The 14,977-nt window shown below is 32.1% G+C and overlaps 1 protein-coding gene across 2 annotated transcripts; it reads right to left on the reverse strand.

The window, feature by feature from the left end:
- Positions 1-552: 552 nt before the first annotated feature.
- Positions 553-11,439, reverse strand: LOC137923192 (uncharacterized). 2 transcript variants are annotated; one of them, XM_068766367.1, is made up of 8 exons: positions 11,274-11,439; positions 10,255-11,190; positions 8,409-8,510; positions 7,385-7,456; positions 5,919-6,025; positions 5,102-5,163; positions 2,379-2,466; positions 553-2,304 (listed from the first exon to the last, which is right to left on the reverse strand). In XM_068766367.1, the coding sequence occupies exons 1-8, from the start codon at positions 11,358-11,360 to the stop codon at positions 873-875; spliced, it is 2,886 nt and encodes a 961-aa protein (XP_068622468.1). In that variant the 5' UTR covers positions 11,361-11,439; the 3' UTR covers positions 553-872. The 2 variants fall into 2 exon arrangements, with proteins under 2 accessions (XP_068622468.1, XP_068622469.1); XM_068766368.1 differs by lacking the exon at positions 7,385-7,456.
- Between the last annotated feature and the right edge of the window lie 3,538 nt (positions 11,440-14,977).

The raw sequence follows: 14,977 nt of genomic DNA on the forward strand, positions 1-14,977 counted from the left end.
ATAAAAACATGGAGATCGTTTTTATAATATTATTATTCGGAGGGGGCGATTTGTCAAACGAACTTCTTAAACGTTATGTTAAATGATAATTCAGAGACATTATCATAATCATTAAAATGTATTGAAATACCGTATACACTGAAGCCAAAAAAGAATAACTAGCTAACAAGCTTTATTTCTAGTGCTAATCTCTTTTGTAAATATATTGTCAGACTAGACCGTGTTTTTTCTTTCATTTTTTTACTTAACTTTTCCTTTCTTGAAAAAAATCTTTTCATACCTAAATTACTTTGTAAATTTTGCAGGTTTGAGTCGATTTAGTTGCACGCGAGTGTATTTTGATTTTAAGACATGAGCTAATGTCTTAAAAAATTTCAGCCACACGTCGCCAATTAACGGACATGATTCCTACCCCTCATAGATTTCCCATAAGACGGATTGGAAGCGACTTGCTAATTATGCTTCGCGATTATGTAAACAGCAGAGCAGTATTATTTACATTACATTGCGTAATATTTAAAGATGGGGTAAAATAAAAGACGGACATCCTTAAGGTATGACATTTTATAAACATTTCTTTATACATTTTGTAAATGTAATATATCTGTATTTATTAGCAGTCCCCACACGTTATCCTTACGTAACGCTAACTATACTTACGGAAATATAATAATTGCAACGATGCAGACGTCGATCGGTTGTCCCGTTTTAAAATGTAATTTATGAAGATCACACATCAAAAAACTGAACAACTATTGTCCAACTCTACATCACGTTTGAGAACCATTTTCCTCGCGCAAGTATTCCAAGCTGTAGCTTGGAAATAAATACAAATATCATTCGATGTCGGTGTCAAGGAAGCTGTCCAAATCTCAACTGTCCTGCCAGTAGTTATAATTTCCCGAAGGTGGGGGAACTGGCATTGGAAGACCATTAGGAGCCACGGCGCCTGTGTATGGCGAGCTTTGGGGCGAACCGTACCGTGGTCTGAACCAGGGCCTACTGTTGAACTGATACTGATTGTTTGCGTACGCAGCTAAATTTTGTCCGGTGGCATTGGGATAAGGATTTGAGCTTTGGTTCTGTGGAAAAGGTACGCTAGATAGATTGGGTAAGTTTGTATTCGGGTACGACTGGTTAGGCGCAGGTGTTGTTGACGGCGAGAAGTTTGTTTGTGGGGTATTCTGAGTGCTCGACCCGTTGCTTCCGTAACTTTGGTTGGATTGAGCGCTTGTTCCGTTTCCAGTGTTATAAGTTGTCGGTTGGGTTGTGGTGGCTTGGCTTACGTAACTAGCAGTCTGTGTGTTGTTCCCATTGGTGGTGTAACTTTGAGCGTTGACGGGTTGATTCCCAGGTGTATACGCGGTGGTCTGCGTGGCCGTGCCGTCGGAAAATGTTTGTTGCCCCGCATTTTGAACTGTTGCGTTTGATAAAGCGTAGCTACTGTCTTGCGATGAAGAGATGTAGCTGGTTTGATTTGATGCTCCGTTTGAATTGTCGCTGTCAACCGCAGCGCTGACTTGTCCGTTCCCATTTGTAGGCGTACTGGGGTTGGACTGGTTAGTAGAGAGGGAGTACTGCACGCTTGAGTTGTTGGGTGGGACGGAAAGAGTGCCAGAATTTGTTTGCAACATATATTGTGGTGGCATCGCCGTGTACTGTGACGTGAAAGTGGAGTTTTGCGGTAAAACTTGATGTATGGGCGGTGGTTGAGAAACTGGAATGGTTTGAGCTGGATTCATTGGTGATGAGGGCGGGGCTTGAACAATAGGAATAGTGCCGGAGACAGTTAAATTGGGATTCGCAAGTTGTTGTCCAGCGAGGGCTGCATTTAGTTGCTGAGCTGATAACTGTGTGTTTAAATTGATGCCTGCTGGCATGTACTGCGAGTTTGGTGGCATATTCATTGGCATAAGGGGAACGTTGTACTGTACGCCAGGCATTCCGAGTTGGTTGGGTTGCATAACGGTTACATTTTGTCCGGGCTGCAGCATCTGTTGGCCGATTAAACTTGGAGGCAATGTTCCTTGCACCAGATTGGGATGGTTAGCAGGGATCATGTACACCTGACTATTTGGCTGACCGATCACTGTCGACATCTGGCTAATATTCAACGGGTTTTGCAACACGGTCATGCCTTGAGGCACCGTTATCATTTGCACGTTCTGCGCCGTGCTTTGGATTTTATTCGTCGTTAAATCTTGCTTTTGTCCATCTTTTGACGTCTGAATTTGTATTGCGTTACGATCCACTTGTTTTAAATACATGCCGGTACCATCTTGAGAGATACCCGAGGCGGAGACGCTAAAAACAAAATTAAATTATCTCGTCACAGTTACATACATTTTTTTAAATTCTTAAATAATAGATAAACTCACTTGGTTTGCTGTCCAGAGGAGACGTGTATAATGGTGCCATGCGCTGGATTAATTTTCATTCCCATGCTGACAACAGTGCTGTCCCTAGCTGTGAAATTCAAAACCAATTGTAATCAACGAGAGAGCATAATATAAGAATGCATGTTTTGAGAAAGTACGCTCTAAGACTTAAAATAAAATTTAAATACCGGTCACACATAATAACTAAATAATTAATCTTTTATAATGTAATTTCTAATACAACTGCTGGAATCTGGAACAAAATGATTATATACTGATATACTAGTAAATATATTAAAATTATATAAAGGAACATATAAAAATAAATTAAAAATTATGGCAGATAATCAAAAAAGGTTTCCGCTACTATTGTGAGTTAAAAGCTGAAAAATACATAATACATTAAATATACGTCATGTTTTTGTTGATTTTATTAATTAATTAATTTGGATAAAACCGAGCGGTGCCCTTTTGTGCGACTACCCGCATTCAACAATAGCGTGATGCAATCTGCTACTAGCGCCTTCTTTCGCAGCGTCCGAAGTAACAGCTTTCCAACATGTAAATAAAACTCATCCTCCAGGATAACGCTTCTAAAACATGAGCTTAAATGAGGCAACAATCAACACTGGAACTGAAAGATTTAATAAAGATATATACATATATATTAATACATACATATATAAATATATAATTTACGCAATACGCAATTTGCACGGTATAAAAAATCTACGCATTTGTTTTTTATTTTACGCACTTTATTTACGCTCAATTCATTTTTTAACACACAAATTCGCAATTCGGCCAGACACTAAAATTACTTGCGTTTTTTCATCAAAAGTCATAAAATGTCTAAAGCATCGGTATCACGTCAATCTACAAGATGGCAAAAGTCACCGAACAAAATGGCACCTACATACTATAGTTAAATATAGGTAAACTAAAAATTTTTTTTTAGAATGTAAAATGCAAAGGAACTCTTTCCCAACCAATTATTTATGTAACATAAAATCTAGTTTACTTATGAAATAGGTGGCGCTCTATGGTATAAACCATTTGCCAATGCAGCTAGCAACATTATAATTATTGTCATTATTTAATATTATAATATTTAAAGTTACCGTTAATAATGTAGCAAGAATATTATGTTTTCATACGCGTTACATTTTACGCATTTGCTATAAGGTTAACAATATGCAATATCAACAGCAAAATTAGTCATAAGCCACATTATTATAGCTAAACCGGAAGCTCTGTGTCTATATCTGTGAAAAAAAATATTTAGGAAGCTTATTTATAATCTGTTCAGCCGGTCCCAAGGTTATTTATAAATCTCGTGGGCGTACGTCCTCTGCGCAGCGCTTGCCGATTCGTGGCCTTCACTCCAGAACCTGAGACTCCAGAGGCATGCGGCATACCATCCGATGATCTGGATTTCTGGATCGAATTAGGAATGAGGAGATCCGTAGACGAAAAAGTACTCTACGTATTGTGGCATTATAATAAAATTAAAAAAAAAATCAAAATCAATTATAAATAAAATTGAATAAAAAACAGTGCACCAATAATGCACCTTAATTACAATGTAATTACTCGTCGTGACCTTAATTATGCAGCGATTTGAAGATGTTCCTCCATCTGTTCCAATGCATCCATGTTGAAATTGGTGCGAAATTTTTAAAACTAACGCTTAGGACTAAGCCCTCTTGATTTTTTGCTACCGATGTTGCTGGTAACAACGAGGTTTTGGAGATCTTCACCAGGTTTTCAGATAACTTGGTTCTTTAAGTATACATATTGGATTTATCAGTCATGTGCACTGTACATGAGGTGCGTTGTAGTTAAATGAAGTACACCAATACCTCACTTAGCGCCATGGTTTCGTTCTAAATAAACACCAAACTGAAACGCCGCAAAGTGAATTAAGATTTTATATAGCAAACTATGTGAAGATCGAAGATAGGTTCTAGGGTCACGAAAATACTATTTTAAAAAAAATTAACAAAGTAAACATTTAAAAAACAAAAATAATGTAACTCGGCCAATAAATAAATTTAAAAGATGAGACCTTTTTTGTAACCAGAAACAACACGTAAAAATTTAAATAAATTTATTATTCTCTTTTAAAAAAAGCACAACACACTACGTAATTGAAACTAAACAAACTAAAATTATCAAAATAAAGTAAAAATAAAACTGTATTCAAATTGCGTTGTTTTTAGTTAGAAAGAGAATCCCTAAGTTTTGATGGCATGGCGTAATTAGAAACAAGTGTTGCCATCTTTTGGAAAAAAAAGAAAATGCAACCACGAAAATCTAACGACGCATAGTGAAAATTAGTATTAATTAAGCAGCGACGCAACTTCCAAAAAAACGCAAAACGAAACGACGCAATGTGAGGTATTAGTGTATTCTATTTGAAAGATCTAGAATATTCTCTAGTTAAAATGGTTTCATACCATCAAATTGGTCCTGAAGCTAATAGCACCATTCACAACAAAAAGATAACCAAAAAGATATAATGGAAAGAACTATGCACACATCAAAATAAATAAATAACGCTGTATATAATAAGCCCTAAAAGTATAACAAGCAAATGAGACAACAGTATAGCGAATCCAGCACTTTAGCCAAACTATAGCTGGGGTTTGTTTAAGTATATGTCCTCTATGGATCCTCTCCGATACAAAGTGAAACATACTAGCACTATATCATCTATATACCTGTTGAGTTGGTCCAGGAACGGGAATCTTTGGTCGAACTCTTGTCCTGGCTTATATGTGACCTGCGGCATCATATTAGTTGAATACACTACACATTGTAAACAAAATACATATTTTCTTTTATAATACTCGGAATAAATAGCCATGATTATTTTAATTATATGCTTTGAGTGCGCCAATAATGAAGTAAATTTCCTTTCAATACAGGGGTGCAAACCACAATTATAAAAATTAATAAAATCCATAAACATATTTTTTTTACAAAAACAAAAAAAGATTGAGAGGGTCCTAGACTTTTTCTCAAACCCCATACAAAAATGGCGAATTTCGGTAGACGCTTTGCAGCTATCTACCAAATTCTCAAAACTAAACAAAAAGTATGAAGATTAGTTCAATGGAAATTTGGTTTGTAAATATGATATGTGGATGTTTTTATAAGTTAACAGTTTAACAGTTACTGATTTTCTTAAAATATCATATATGATTAAAATATCAGCCTACATTGATAGGTCAAGCCAACAAAAGCAGTTGTCACTCCAATGTAGACCCTCTGAGTCTCCCAGGGAACCTTAGGGGTCCGCCTAGATCACTTTGAGCCTCTATGTAATAACTAGATGATTCCTTACTTCTAATTTGTATGCATTGTAATTAACCTTCAAAATTTTATGAAAAAAATTTAACAACAAAAACAAGTAAAACGCCAATTGCAATTTCAAAAAAAAAAAACTATTTCTTTTCCTATTACTTCTATTCAAGATAATCCACAGGAATATTAGCTGAAAATGAGATTTGCTAAGGCTAATTAAATTCTGCTTACCCAGCTGGTGCAATTGGCCTCAATTGTAATTGACTCGGAGTGCCATCAGAAAGCCTCTTTTGTCCTCGAGACTCTTGACTTACATTCTTTGTGGGTGTAGTTGAATTCTAAGGATAAACACAAGATATAAAATTAAAATGTACATATATTTCTTATACTTCAACCATAAAGCTATAATGTGGTGAAAATCTGGTAAGTTCAATTCAATTCCCATATAACCACCTTATTAATAATTAGATGACCATGGTATATGATAACAAAAATCGGTAGAATTAACTAAAGATAGTTAAAAGCAATCATAGCATAAATGACAGACATACATAAGTAGCAGAATTTTTTTTTAAAATTATTGTTTAATTGTTAATACAATGTCGACACTTATTCTCGAAACTGTAACAAAATCCTGCTGAAATTTAGTCAGTTAATTTACTCTGATTGTTTTGTGTTATTAAAATGAGAGATAGTAACTACATAATTAACAATTATTTAAATTATAATACAAAACAAAGCAAAGATTTATAAAACATTGAAAAGCAGAACATTTAAGATTCCAAGACAAAAGAGATGGCACACAGTAAACATTATTTGTACAATATTTCTATTGCATTTTAATAAAGATCAGAAAACAAAAACTAAAATGGGATAATGTAAAAATATATCATTAGAAAAATTATAACTAAGTTCGTGAATAACATGCTATATTTTAGGTGTATTACATACATTATATGTAATGAAGTAATGATTAATAATTAGGTTCTATTTTACAATGGAAAAGATTTAAAGACAATAGTGCTATGTAAATTGCAATGCAGAAACATTAAAATTTAAGTACAATAGATTATTAAAACACATTTATAAACTCAATGCATTTGATTTGATAGCTGTGAGACTTCCATTGGAACAATATAAAAAAAAGATTTTTTTTTCTATTGGGTATATAGGAAAAGTAGATTGTTAAATATGCATTTAAAATAATTATAGGGTATATTTACAGCCAAATAAAATAAAACTATACAGGAAATGTTTTTTAAATAAAAATTTAACTTATTCAAAAACTGAAACTTTATGATAGAGCATTAGCTGTAAGAACAGAAAATATGTAACCTTACAATATTTAAATATTATATTTTAATCACTAATTAATGGGTGCTAAATAATAATGTTGGATTTAAATCTAATGATATACATTAAATTAGCAAGTAAGCAAAACGAAACAGGTATTCATTTTAATGAAATAAATAACAGCATTCTAAAGACATGGAAATTATTAAAATATACCATTGAACATTCCCAGAAATGAAGCCAGTGCTATGGAACAACTTATTCAAGGTTAGTGAAAGGAAAGGACAACTGCAACAAAAGTAAGCCTGATTAAGTGAAATTAAATGAAAATATATGTAACAATTTTATCAATGATAGAAGAGCTATATGGATTAGTATGAACAATTTGTAATATAAATGCTCACAGAAATTATTTGTGGAGAAGATGCTTGTCCAGTTGAAATTATATTTATGAGGGAGGCACTGCTTACTATGGGCTGTTGGAAAAAGTCAAAGTTAAGTATTCAACTATCTATATGTGTAAGTTTGTATGTAATCATTTGAAATATTTATTAATTACATTTTATTTTTTACTTAAATACACCATAAGGATTATCTAACAATAGCAATTGATTGAGTCAATGTTTGGTTTGCTCGAGAAGTTTCAAATCAGAATGCCAATAGCATTTCTACATGTGTATGACATCCCATACCTCACCACTGCCACTTTCTACTCAGTCACTCTTTGCAGCGCTATAATACTTATGAGTTACGAAGCCAACCAATCTAGAATATTGTTCTGAAAATTGGAATGAAATTGCCAAAGTCTTTACTTCTGAGTAAGCCCAGTTACTGTAAAGAGGTCTAGGTTGATAAAATTAAGACATTTCAATCCCTGCCAAGCTGTAAATTCTAATAGGCAAATAATTACAATGTAATCATCATCTACATTTTAAAATAAGCAGCATAATTTATTGACTTGTAAAAGATACGGTTGTCTTTCTGCATGTTGCTAAATCAGATGTCACTTGGATTAAAAGAATATGAATGCAAAAAAAATCTGAGTTTATTGTGCATTGTTCCCGGATCATGGAGGGTTTGGAACCATTATAGCTTTAAGTTGATGGATGCCATTATAGGGAGCTCAATCTGATTCCATGATACAGCCCTATTTCAAGGTTCAGGTTAAGTAGGCTGATCAATGACCATTTTTGCACTGGCTGTAGTCAGCAATTTACCTGTGATCTTAATAAGCAGGTAGTAATAACAATATTCTTCTAATATCCCATAATTATGTCTTGAGTTGTGAATTAGATATTAATAAATCTGATTCCAGTTTCTTAACAAATTGGCTTTTCTGGCATTGTTCTTACAAGTGGTGACTATAAGTTCTGTGTTATAATATTATTAAATTAATAAAGTATGTTTTTAGTTTCAATTTGCTCGCACCTTTTGATTAAACTGCATTATTGTACCAGTTGTCTGCAGTTGTTGCAGCTGTGTTGCTGATAATGGAAGAGAGGCCTGTTGAAAACCACTTGCAGGTGCTATCTGTAAAGCATTATTTAAATATAAACATATATGTTGACAATATTAATAAAAAATTAAGATGTGATCAGGAATGTGAGTTGCAATACAGGAGATAGACAAACTGCATGCTATATGTTCCAAATTGAAAGTTTTTGTTTCCAGAAAATGGTGACAGACAAATAATTAATACAATAAATAAAAATAAACAATTACCGCCTAAATTTCGTCTTTCTAAATGTTGTCAAATCGTTTATGGGTTCAGACCCAACTGACACTCAGGTGTCAGCTTATATAATTTTCACAAGGTATCTTAGACCAGTTGAATTTCTGGAAACTCTTCTCAGCAGATCAGCATTGCAATTTGGTGGTAGCTTACTACTTAATTTTTTTCTTGTATATCATGCAATCTCTCTAGAATGGTTAGAGAACATTCACTATTGGGAATATCTTTTAATTGGCATTTTGTTGAAAGTATTATTGATCAAGGAATTTTTTTTTAGCAATTGGCTGTGGAATTGTCAGCAGCACTACTAGTTAGTTAGGACAACTTTTCAGTTTCGCTTCATACTACTTGCTATAATGTTAAAATAATTAATGATTCAAAAGTGTCTACTGGAATGAAGATGTTTCGAATTTGAATTTGTAAAAATTGTTTCACTTCCTTAAAAAAACTGATGACTTTCAGAGAACCATCATAGTTTACAAAAATTATTCATCATTCATACTCTCACTCTTATTATCAGGAACAAATTTGTTATATGACTATTTTTAATTAGAAATTCTTATTAAGCAAAATTAGATGATTTTGACTATCATAAAAAAGACAATAGATGCTACCATATAATTTAGCTTGTAAGTTTTTATGGTCATCACTAGAAGTTTATTCAGAAACCTCTAAGCACTTATGGCTATTATTCAAACACAAATTTACCTACAAGAATGGTTTTTTTTCAACATATTGTAAACTAATTATATCATTAATATTAACAGTATAGTACTATGTACACTGTGAAAAAACTAAATTAACACTGATAAAATAATTTGTGGTATAGTCATCATGGATGTGGTTGAATACGGCCTGAGATATATGGTCTGTCTGTTCTAAATCATTTCTGTACATCTTGTTAATAGCTCCCTTATCATTATCTATTACTACTGTAATATTTGATATGTGCAGTTTTTGAACATTTTGGTTAGATTACTGATGTAAGAAAAAATACTATGTAATTAAGTAATATGTGGTCTATAGTGGTTGCAAAAAGTTATTATTTTTGAGAACCAGAAATCTTAGAAGAAAATATTTTTATACATCATCATTTCAGCTGTAAGACATCTACTGCTGGACACAGGCTTCCCCTGAGATTCCCCATGGGACCAGTGTGAAGCAGTTTACATCCAGAATTTTAAATTTTATGTCTGCCTGAATAAGGTTGCGCTACTTAGGATGTCCACCCACAAGGTGAACAACGGTTTTACCACTTCAACTTATCAATCCACTGGCCTAAGTTGGTTACTTTAATTTGTGTATAGATTTGCTTATTTCTGTTTTTATTGAAAGACTTAAAATTACACTTTTTATACATTATAGTTGAAGATTTCTCAAGGACAACTTAAAAACTATTAAACATTCACTGATGCTTAATTTTTAAACTGATGGATACCATTGTCACATTTATTACTGCTAAACAGTACTACTGCATTTGCTCACTTTAATAGTTAATAATGTTTTGGCAAAAATTATAAAAAAATAATTATATTAACTTACTGAGACAAATTGCTGGGGTTGCAAGTTCGCTAAGCCTGTTTGATTTGATGTGAATTCTTGGAACTGTTGATATGGAATGAGCATTGTCTGGGACCCAGGCACTGTCCATTGAACTGTATCGGCTCCTTGGATATGATATTTTAGCTCTTTGTCTCCTTTATCTGTACTGTACAGAATTTTTTGTGAAGCACTAGTGTTTTGTGCAGCACAAACCACTGGAGTTGCTGTGGCAGAACTCACAGTTGTAGTATCTCCTGTAGCAAGGCTAGCTTGTGGAAAACTTAAACCATTTGGTAGTATCATAGACATAGAAGACGGCACGCCACTAAGTCTTAATTGTGTAACATTAACAGGCTGCATGTTTGATATATCAACAATTTGTGTATGACCATAATTTGGTTGTTGCAATGTACTCAACTGTGGTGCAATGGGCAGTTGTGTAAAGTTTGTATTTGACACTTGTACTCCAGGTTGTACTATCGGGATTAGCTGTCCGCTTTCTTGATTTAATACATATTGTTGTTGTGGTAGGAGCTGTAAAACAGTAGGTTGTCGAACTGTCATTAGTGGAGTACTGGCTGGAGCCATACTGACAACTGGAGGTATAATAGTGGGATGTGCTGTAGTGGCGAGCGAGGTAGGTGTAGACAAGGCTACAGTCGCGGTTGGAGGTGGCACAGGTGGAGGAGCAGCTGTAGTTGTCAAAGTTGGTGGAGGTACGTTTAACGCCGGTGGAGGACCTCCTGCCTGCGCCGCACTCCACTGAGCAAGCTCAGCCCGTATAGTTTCAATCAAATTTTGAGCAAGAGATCGCGCTGCCGCTAAAGCTTCAGATCTAGTATGATGTAGAGCTAGATGCAGAGGCTCAAATTTATCACTCTTCAAAACAGCAACAACACCCGTTTCTGACCTAATATACTCCAGGTTAGTTCCATTCTATAAAGGAAACAAATATTTAAATTCTTAATAATATTCTCACTCCATAGAAAAAAAATTCGATAAGATGCACAATAACTTACTGGTCCAAGCAAACGGCTTTTTATATCAAATGCGGCTGGCGCATTGTCCAAGCCTATGTAAACTTTTTCTATCAGTCCTCCTGACATAATTTATGAAATATTTATAATAAAAACATAAAACCTTTATATTATTTTTCTCAAATGCATCTTTTTATAAAATGCCTGTTTTGACAGTTAAAAAGAGCACAAATATTCAACACAGATAACAACAAAGAAGACCGTACTAATTCTCATATATAATATAGATAGAAGAGCTTTAAAAATATTTAAAAATTGAATTTAAACGAAATATTTGAAAATTATCGTTATTTCTAAATATAATTTTTTCTTTAATTGATTTTTGACAATATATTTCTCAGTTATCAATATACACTGGAAAACGTAATTAATTTATTGTAAAATGCCAGCAAGTAATACATATTTTGGCATTGAACTCAAGCTTTGTTTTATTTTACACATTTTCACCATCATTTTTCAATAAATGATTTACAATCTTTAATTTGTCATTTTTTATCAATACATTTGCGAATTTACAAAGTGAATAATAATTTAGTTTTAATTTGTATTCACCTGACTGAGAAAATATTAAAAGAGAATAATTTATTTTATTTTTTAAGGATACTAAGGATGCGTTTAAATTGATGGCAAAATGTCAGTCTATCTTAAACTGACGAAAAAATGAAACTAGTGTTGTGCATTGACTAAAAAGATATTTAATTTGTATTTGTAAATTTAGCCGGTTTGAGCTGATTGAAGCGAATAAAGACATTTTTTGAAGCTTGTAATACATTAAGTTTTATACTTTAATCCATATATTTGAAAAAAAAATTATTTACCGTGGCGTCATTTGAGATTTTTAGTTTTACTTTAAATGCTAACTTTATGACTTTCCACGGGTTTCTTATTATGATTAAATAGTTAAATTATTTGTATTATTTATATATAAGTGCAAATAAAAAATGAATAAGTGACATTTCACTTTTTTCATAATTGACAATTTGGGATTGACCAAACTTTAATATTTATAATCTGAATCCATGTAGTTGCTTTTTAATGAGGGAGGTTCAGGGTACACTTTTTTAATCTAAAATAAATAAAACAAAATACGAATAATTGCTTAACGATTTATATTTCTACAAAACATGATATGCCATCTCTATATTAATAAACGTTTTATGAAAAAATATAACACCGTAATCTATTTTTAATTATGACCATTAAGTTTTACGAGTATACATTAATTTATTATTGTTACAGTTATTTTGTAATGTTTTCTCAACATTATTTCACAGATCTGTAAGGCTATATAGGTATGAATAGTTCCATTAAGTAACTGAGATTTCACAATGATCAATTGAAAGGTAGAAAAGCAACACAACTATCGTTTATTATAAGGTGGGAAAACAACAAAAAACAATTTTCAAACTTTATCACATCCAATGAGGAATTACATTAAAATTTATTCTTTAAATGTAGTTTCTACAATTTTTTAGTGTCCTTTTTCATAAATATTTTTTTTTATAATGATATTTGTAAATATGGGTGATGCAATTATTATTAAAGTTAATAAAGATATTCCTCATTAGAAGTAAATATGAAAAGTAAATTCACCTATCCCTAAAAACGTAATTAACTCTAATTTAAGGATATAGGACTAGATCATTAATAATTTTGATGTCTCATACATTCCGCAAATTAAGGACGGAGACCTCACTACAAGCTCTTATTTGATTTTAGACATATCAAATAGTTAACATATATATGATTACAATAAAACATTAAGTATATCTTAACTGTTAGTGCAATGTATTTTTATACCCTGAATCTAAACAATTTCGAACAACATTTTTCGATTCTTCTTTAAACATGAATACTTACAACCGTTGCACTTTATGAGCAGAGATCGGATATTTAAATATGTATTAGTGGAGTTGGCTGTAATCAGTTATTAATTGATAAATATACATAAGGTATCAATTTCAGAGCCTCTGTATATTGACACAAAGGTGTAGTTATCTACCTCACTGAAACATTCGCAGCCTGGAAATTTTTCAATACAAATACTTTCCATATTAAGCTGTCACAACTATAGGCAAATCTCATTTTAATATCCAATCTCCGACTATGAGGTAGAGGATGAATAAATTAAAAAATATATGCATCTATGATTTGTACAAAATTATTTATAAATTTACATCTGTCTCTAAAAAATGTTCTATTGTCACTTTTCAATATAGCTTTAGTCTTTTATTTATCCATTATAGTTCAATTATTATTAAAAGCGTTACTCTACACTTATTAACACATATAATCGGTAAGCGTGGTCCAAGATATTTCTTTTAATTTTGTATTGACATTAATTTGTATTATGTGCACATTTTTCTAATACTGCTTCAAATCATGAATATTAATTCAGTATGTAACTTAGTTTATTTATCTATAACTTTTTAATCAAAGCCTCTTTTACTAATAATACAATGCGAGTAATGTTTACAAAATACTGGTGAAAGTTTGGTTATGATATAATTATAACTTGTAGACATACTTCACCACAGATTTCCAATAGGACCGGTTAGAAGCAGTCTACATCCGGCGAACTTCTGACGACCTTACTAAGAGACCGCCTTGGAGGTGGACGCACTACACTGCGATTGTCGGACTGTAATTTTTCTACTCCAGAACCCTAAGGTCCTAGCGGCCATTTGTTCTGCTCGCTATGTGGCTTACCTACTGACATTCCAATTTGCCTCGTCCGTTACTTTTGTCTAGTAAGGATCTTCTTCATTCCTGATTTGACCCAGTGGAGAAATCCAGATTAACTATAATTAATATGGGTTAAACATTCGTTTAAAAACTAACAGTTTTTTAGATATTGTTCGTAGAATTGTTTCGTTAACAGGGATTGGATATTCAGATACAGATTTTCCTAATCATATTTCTTTGTAAGAAATTATGGAGGTAGCTTAAATTATTCATTTAATTCACTCTACCATCCATTTGCTTCTTAGGACACAAGTTCTTTCCATAAAAAGCTTACACATCTTAAGGTTAATATGTATCCAAATAACTTAATCCGTAACATATATTAAACCTGTTATTAAATTTTATTAAGTACAGTTATGTAAATATTACATAGAAAACATGTAAAATCTAAATATTATGGTATACAAGGTTTTGGTTTTGTTTATGTGAGTATTTATTATAATTTACCTTTGACAATGTTATTATTTTTGATTATATCATTTATAACTTTATAGCTCATGCTCTAAATTCAGAACACATTAATTTTAATAAACAATTATATTCTAGACAGATATATATATTTTTGAAATATAAGCTTTTTTGCATATGACATTATGCAATATAACATTTTGGTCTACAGCAAACAGTGTTGAAGTAATTAAAATTGAAGTTAATTAAAGTAAATAAAATATTGTAATAAGTAATTCAACTCGCTATGTTACATATGTTAATAATTATGATTTATTTTAATTTTAAATACTATAACTAAAAAAATCATAATTTTTGACTATAAAAATAATTGTAGTGAAACTTCATTTAACAAATGTCTAACATATAAGAAAGCGAAATTAGTTTATTATATTTTAGAGTTACATGTGCATTATTTTATGATTAAAAATAGATACAGAACATTATAAATTCAAGTTATTATGAACTTCAACAATGTAAGAATGTACGCCACA

Source organism: Battus philenor, unplaced genomic scaffold (genome assembly GCF_028537555.1).
Source record: "Battus philenor isolate CCGP_79_NKW_IND1 unplaced genomic scaffold, ilBatPhil1.0.hap1 SCAF_21, whole genome shotgun sequence".
In the NCBI taxonomy this organism is placed as follows: Eukaryota; Metazoa; Arthropoda; class Insecta; order Lepidoptera; family Papilionidae; genus Battus; species Battus philenor.

Coding starts and splice junctions, on each gene's coding strand:
- LOC137923192 (XM_068766367.1), bottom strand. CDS start 11,360: ATGTCAGGAGGACTGATAGAAAAAGTTTACATAGGCTTGGACAATGCG. Junction 11,191..11,273: donor AAAGCCGTTTGCTTGGACCA/GTAAGTTATTGT, acceptor TTTCCTTTATAG/AATGGAACTAACCTGGAGTA. Junction 8,511..10,254: donor AACCCCAGCAATTTGTCTCA/GTAAGTTAATAT, acceptor AATGCTTTACAG/ATAGCACCTGCAAGTGGTTT.